At 37.8% G+C, this 7,462-nt stretch overlaps 1 protein-coding gene across 1 annotated transcript in view; it reads right to left on the bottom strand.

Annotated features, from left to right (window-relative positions):
* Positions 1–780: 780 nt before the first annotated feature.
* The window catches only part of FZD6 (frizzled class receptor 6), a 43,495-nt gene continuing 36,813 nt past the window's right edge, over positions 781–7,462 (bottom strand). Inside the window, exons 4-7 of the mRNA XM_047842791.1 lie at positions 5,728–6,745; positions 4,641–4,789; positions 3,062–3,490; positions 781–2,064 (exon numbers count right to left, since the gene is read on the bottom strand). Coding sequence (XP_047698747.1) covers positions 1,896–2,064; positions 3,062–3,490; positions 4,641–4,789; positions 5,728–6,745 — 1,765 coding nt within the window. The 3' untranslated portion in view covers positions 781–1,895. The remainder of the gene's footprint in view (positions 2,065–3,061; positions 3,491–4,640; positions 4,790–5,727; positions 6,746–7,462) is intronic.

The raw sequence follows: 7,462 nt of genomic DNA, 5'->3' as shown, positions 1-7,462 counted from the left end.
CCGGAACTACTTATTCTAAATCCAGGGCCATCTAGTCCACCCAGGTAACTTGAAGCAGGGCTGCTTTCCTTCACACTTCCTTCTAGGAAATAGCCCGCTGAAGTCACAGTTCTAAATGCAGTGTGGTGTGCAGACACCCTTTCCCTTGGACCCCAGCGCGCTGGGGCTGGTAATAACCATCCAATCAGTAAATGTTCCCTGGGTGAAAGAGGCTCCAATGGTTGGGGTTGGCATTGTGAATCTCCTTCTACCACATCTTAGCTTGGCGACTCCTCACTTACTCGTTTTTTAAAATGTTTTAAGCATGACACTGTTTTATTCCCCACTGCCAGGAGTGAAAGCAGGGTCCTGGGTTCCCTTTGCTTTACCCCATCCTTCGGATCTCACACTGGCTTTAAAAGGTTATGGTAAATATGGCTGTATAATGTATATTCTGGAAAGAAATTGTAACAGATGAAAAATAGTCCTGTCTTCTCTTCCAGTTTTAAAAAAAAAAAAAAGCTTCCAAGTTATTAATCATGGGGCCACTGATCGGAAAAATTCTACCACTTTCAGGGTCAGGATCACCAAAACTAATCACACAATACTCCATAATCTCTCACACAAAGAAAATTTTATTGCTGGAAAGACATACAATGTTTTTGTATACAAAGTTCAAAAATGTGGAAAAGTTAGTATTTACATTTTCCATACAGTACATGATAATCTTTTTATGCTTTAATAGAATGCTAAATAGAAAAAACCTAGAAGCATCAGAAAACCTTAAGGTATAACACTTAATTGAAAACAAATTAGGAAAAATATTTAATATTTTAAAGTATGTAATATAACATACATTTTGTTTATCAGGACTACATTTTTCCCCCCATTTGATTGGCACTAATATTGCTAAACACACTTTTAAATGTTCGGCAAAATCCTATGTAAGTGCAGAAATGACATCTACGTAATGTCTGAGAAAGATACTATATAAACTTTAGTATTCTAAAAGTTAAAAAAAAAGTTAAAAAAAGTATAAGCAACTGTAAATGGTCATAAATATACAATCTTGAGTGGGCATAAAATTTTTTTTTTTTAAAGAAAATCAATTGCACTTGGCTTAAATTCTAAAAGAGTAACATTTCATCTAATCCTTTAGAACATGTTTAAAACTGTAGAAGGATCAGTGAGCAGCATAACACAATCAACGGTGGATGTCAAGCACCTTGTTGCAGAGGCACAGCAGATCTACGAAATTCCTAGAGCAAGACTCTACAAAATTCACACAGGGAAGATAAGGTGGGATAAGCGGACTTTGAAAGGCGAATTCCCATGACAACACCTTCTGGTGTGTCAAATATTTTTTATACTGTAAAAGAATACTATTTTTCAATTTTCTTAGAAACTCAGTGTAAAGGCTACCAAAGCAGTGTTAAAGTATCGAATAACATAAAAATATTTGAATAGCTGTTCCAGGATTTCTAAGAAAAGTTCAAATACATATAAACTTATTTTCAAATATATAAAAAAGATACAAAGATAAGTTTTAAATACTTCAGCAAAGAAATATCTTGATTTCATACCATAAAAGTAAAATAGCATATAGTACATCTTAAAATACGTTTAGCAAGAGGAGAATCTTCATAAATAGAAAAAGAAGATTCCTCTAACTCCCTCCTCCCACACAACTTAAAAAAATATTATTAACCTGCCCATTTCCGCTTTCTGGGTATATTGCCATCGTTAACCTCTGTGCGAAACAAATCCCCTAATTCTCAGAATCCATCGTTTCCAGTGTAACAGTAGGCAAGGCAGCTGTCAGTGCAAGAGAACAGAAGAGTGGTGTTGATAAGACAGCGTGCTGTCCGCTCCAGTGTCACATGAATCCACTTCTCAGCGATGGGATCGCCTGTTTTTCAAGTATCGGAGTGACCGCCAGCGGCCTGCTCTTTTCCACCTCCCGAAGCTGAGTGAACGAGCAGGGACGTGGAGCCTTTCAGGCTGCCTGGCTCCGAAGAACCTGGGACCTGCGAGCCGCTGCTCTGCACCGGGCCGGTCTCGGGGACATCACTTTTTGGAGTCACCCTAGGTAAAAAGACGAAAGCTGACACACACACAGACCAGAGCACAACTGTGATGCCAGATGTCCTTACAGCTGCTACCCACTTTCCACGAGTTTTATTCGCAACCAGTATCCACCTTGATCAGAGGACAGTTAACTACAACTCTGTGTGTGCACTCTAACACCTCAAAACATGTCTACTTCATTTTCAAATACAATTTTCGCCAACTTCAGAAACTGCATTAAGGACCACCCGGGCACGGGCCGGACATGGCATATCGTGGGGAATACAACTCATAAGACAGGATCCTGCTCTCCGTTCAGCAATATTTTCCTCATTTCCCACCATGGGTGAGATGTTGTGTAATTCCAACACAAAGATGAACTGGACCTCAGCTCTGCCTTCGAGGAATTTACAAATCGAGTGGAGTTTTAAAGGCACATGTCTATTTCCAGCATGCAAAAGCTGTCACAGGAACACAAAGAAGGCACATTTGGTCTAGTTTGGGAGGGTGAGGTAAGAAACCTGGAGACCTAAAAGTACTTAGCTGTCAGCATTCTGGCTAATTCGATATTTACCTGTGTATGGATCACCAGTGACCGTTTGGAAAAATTCATTAAAGATAATGTCAACGTGCTTTCATGTCCAGAAAATACAAAACCTTTTATAATCATCTTCACATAAAATGACAAATGCCTTTTAGTACTATCATACAGTACTAATTAAAACTTAATAGCCTGTATTTCAGAAGGATGGTAAACATTTACCTACATATACATGCGATCCTTAACAATTTACCACAGAAATGAACATTCCTACTTGAACAACATTCACGAAGGCTCTTTTCAAAGCTGAGAATTAAAGTATCAAACAGCACGTTTATAGGCCGAACCCAAACTTCCTTGGATGAAGTGTATGGACGCACCATCTTCTTTCCAGATGCGCTATGCTTTAATAAAAACATATATAATGCAGTATTCAAAACAGTTCTGATTGAAGATTGCAAAATCAAAGCTCACCTTCCTTCACTCCGCGTACTTTCGGATACACTGATCTTATCATTCCCGTGGCCTGCCCGGCCTTTCCCGTCAGCCTGTTCTCCACAGAGTTTGGAGCTGGATGCTGCTGGGGAGGCAGGATCCCCACAGTCCTGTTCTCTTGATCTGGGGGTGCTCGCTCCATCTGCTCTCACCTCCCTCACTGATGTTTCCGGGGAGGTTTGTATTTCTGTCAAAGTTTCTTGTCCTAAGTAATCGTGGTCCGTGATCGCTACTGCGGAAGTGCCGTGATTGGCCGTGGCACCTGTGCTCGTTCCCATGGATTTGGAAATGACCTTCAGCTTGTGTGAACTTGGTTTGTAGTGCTTCTTTTTGTGTTTAACTTTAGAATTGTGCTTTAAGAAGAACTCACACGACTCCTGTAGTACTCTTCGACTTTCACTGATTGGACTGAGAGAAACCAAGGAGAGGGTTGAGTTGGTAAGTGTTAAGTGTTACATAGTAGAAACCAAAAAGCGTATCCTATCTTGTGCCAAAAAACCTTAATCGGTCAAGTTAAGAATTCTAAATGATTTATACTTGTAAAATCTGGGATTATAAATACTAGGAGATAGAAGTAGATTGTCATGAAGTGAACTCTTTTGTGCATACATTGTTAGTTGCCTTTGTCAGCATAAATAGACTGGCAAGGAATTAGGCAAAATCAAAGGATGAGGGCCAGGAAACTTATAGCAGCATAAAGTAGGAGACTATCCGTGTATCACATATAAATACATCAAATATAAAAGTAAACCAGAGGAGAAAAGATGTAGAATATAATTAATGGTCATTGTTAAATTCAATGATTTGCTTTCTAACAATAAAGCTAGCAAGTTATAATGAAGTGAGTGTGAGTATATAAATATAGGATAGATGTGTCATAACAGTGCAAAAAAATTAAGTCCAGTTAAATGCAATTTTCAGACTTCAAAACTTAGAAAAGATTGATAGTTCTGAAAATTTTACCACAAAAAAAGTTTATTAATCAAACCAACGGGGAACAGTTTAAAAAACTCTCTAGTACATTGTTGACAGGAGAGCGTGTACATTGTATATAACTAAAACGAATTCATAAATGTAAGTCTACTATCCTGTTATACTATGTAAGTTTAAAATTTTACCATCTTGAGGCAAATGAGTGACATTTTAAGGCAATACTGTGTATAATAAAATTTAAAAGTAGTAAATAATGATCATATATTTGAATCATACTTTATAGATTTCCTTACATATATTTGATCCCACTTAGCCTTTTATCACTGATTTTAAAAAATTACTTAAAATGCTGCACCCAAAATAATCCAGTGATAACAGTTATGATATTAAATATAAGCCAGGGAAAGAAAACGCACAGTTTACACATCTTTCATACTTCAACAGAATACTACAGGCCAAAGACTATTATAACGAGTGCCAAAATAAAGTAGAGCTCTCCACGAAAAAGATTTCCAAACTTGAAACAACAGTTGATATAATGAAACGCCAGTACGATGAGGACTTGAATAGTCCCTTGGTATTTGTTCTACTTAAAACAACATCAGATAATTCAATAGGTTCTTACTCTCTCTTGCGATTTCGTCTAAAAAACCCTGCCCACTCCGTGCATGTCTTTTTGCTTCCAACCCAGAAGACGGCAGAGATGCCAACAATTAATGTCATCAGATATTTTATCATAAATAAAGCCAATTCTGGTCGAGTTTCTGCTTTGGCCTACAAAAAAAGTGAATAATAAAAATGTCAGTGATTCATTCAGAGTGGAGAGCAGTGTATATAGTCAATGTAAAACTTGAACAAAATATAAATCTTCGGTCTGTTTTAGTATAGAATATTTGACATAGCATAATATAATGAATAGTGCTACTTTAAGTATAATACATTCTTCACTGAAGTTCTGAATATAGAACTTTCATCTGGGTATCAAAATATATAGCTAGAAAGGAAAAAAACACCTAAATATATTTAGGAAGAATATCCGAAATCTTGGTTTGATTTCCCAGCATTTTCCACCTCTAACTATAGCAGCCTCTTGTAATTGTCAAAATATTTGGCTTTAAGTATTTATCTACTTTCTTTTAGTATAGTCTACCAAAAAATTATACTTAAACCATTGGAACAACATACTATTATAGAGTACGCATTGTTGATGTTTGTTATAAAAATTTGGTTGGTTGGAGTGAAATAAGTATCCATATAATACAGTAAAATAAGTTCTGTTTTTGTAAGCGTAAACTAAACAAAAAATGATACGATAATATGATCAAATTAAATATACCCAAATAAGGTTCCCACCACTGAAGAATGAAAAGCAACTCCCAAATCAGAAGTTATTTCTCCTTTTTTCCCTGTGACAGACTCGGTCTTCTGTTTCTGTTCCTCATTATTATTAATCTGCCTTTGCAACCAAATTTACTTTTTAGAAGAGTAGCTAGAGGAGGCATTTTACTACTGTAAACAAAGCCTAAACTTGAGGAAAGAACTCTTGAGACACTGACCCCAGTTTCAACTGATGCACAGGGAATCATCCCCTCTGTCTACTGGATTTTCTTATCTGAAATCTAATGTCATGTTCATGATTAGTTCGAGTGTATTTCCAGGGAACATTCTCTATGTTAAAATTAAACAGTGAACTAATACAAATGCTCTCTTACCTGATAAGGACACGGGATGTGGTACTGACGACAGTGGTCAGAGACCCAAGTTATCTCCCAGGTCATCCTGTTCACTTGCTCATAGACATAACATCCGAGAAGTGTCACTAATGGTACAAGATAGAGGCCACTAAAGACTCCAATTCGAATCATAAATTTCTTTAGTTTCTCTTGGTTCCGGCCATCATGTTGTATAACTTGTCGAACATGATTTAAGGAAATAATGCCAGCTAAAAGAAGAGACAGCCCAACAAACACACAAAAGCACAATGGCAAGAGCACAAAGTAGCGAGAAGCATCCAGGTCATATAGGCCGACAAAGCAAACGCCACTAATGTTGTCTCCTTCAACTTTGTTCATAGCAAGAAGCATAACAGTCAGAAAACCTGGTATTCCCCATGCAACAGCATGAAACCACACCGCTTTTTGTTCAATGGCTTCACAACTCCATTTCCTTCCTGCAGCTAAGAACCAAGTAATGGTAAGTATCACCCACCACACGGTGCCAGCCATTGTGAAAAAATACAAAAACATAAAGAGAACAGTGCAAGCCTTATTCTGAGATCCTAGAACTACTGTGTCACCGAGTTCTAGCTTCTCATCTGCCTTATTGCAAGCTGTGCGATTGCCTAGCAAGAATCCTATAAAGTACATCAGAGAGACAATGCTGTAACAGACAGAGTAATAGATAATTGGTCTCTCTGGGTATCTGAATCTTTTAACATCAATTAAGAAAGTAAGGAATGTGAACAGGGTTGCACAAAGACAAAATATTGAAACTATTCCGATAAAACTTTTTGCGAACTCTAGCTCATCGCTTTTAAAATACATGTTAGGGCAGGGAGGTGCACACTGGTCAATTCCCAGAAACTTATAGCCTTGTCCCCCAGAAGTCTTAAGATGCCTGGGACACCAAAATCCAATGTCTCTTTGGACTTGCTCTGTTTTCTTCTGAGGACCAAGAAACTGTGTGTGTGGATCAAAAGTTACAGGAACAGTCTCATCACAGTATTGCAATCTGTAAAAATTATAAAAATCAAATATATAGAGTCAACATTTTGACCGATTCACTATTTTAATGTATGCTTTCCAACTATAAAATATTTCCTCATGCATTCATAATTGATGGGAAGACACACAACCTGAACAGATCATAGGTTAGAGCTTTGAAGTTAACCAAAAACTTGTGGTTGTTAGTGAGGCCCCAGTGCACTCACATATACTTAATACAAGGCATGTGAACATTAAAATTCCCTTACTCAAAAAACAATTTTTATTTTTTAAACTTTATTTTAAAGGAAGCTCTACACCCAAGGTTGGGCGTGAACTCACAACCTGAGATCAAGAGCTGCATACTCCACCAACTGAGCCAGGCAGGTGCCTCTAACTAGTAATTTTTTAGTAATTTCTGCTTCTAAGACTAAATATTTAAGAAAGCATTTATCCTAAAAACAAGGAATTTATCTTAATTAGCAGCCTCAAGACAGAAAAGTGCTGGGGCACCTGGGTAGCTCAGTCGGTTAAGTGTCCAACTCTGGACGTTGGCTCAGGACATGATGTGACGATTTGTGAGTTTGAGCCCATGTTAGGTTCTGCACCGACAGCATGGAGCCTGCTTGGGGTTCTCTCTCCCCCTCTCTTTCCGCCCCTTTCCTGCTTGTGCGTACTCTCTTTCTCAAATAACCTTAAAAAAAAAAAGTGCTGGCTTGTCTGTGTACGGCATTTGGAGTATAAG

This window comes from Prionailurus viverrinus, chromosome F2 (assembly GCF_022837055.1).
Source record: "Prionailurus viverrinus isolate Anna chromosome F2, UM_Priviv_1.0, whole genome shotgun sequence".
Lineage (NCBI taxonomy): Eukaryota > Metazoa > Chordata > Mammalia > Carnivora > Felidae > Prionailurus > Prionailurus viverrinus.
The sequence above is the reverse complement of the archived record's forward strand: the minus strand, read 5'-3'. Positions and strand labels throughout refer to the sequence as shown.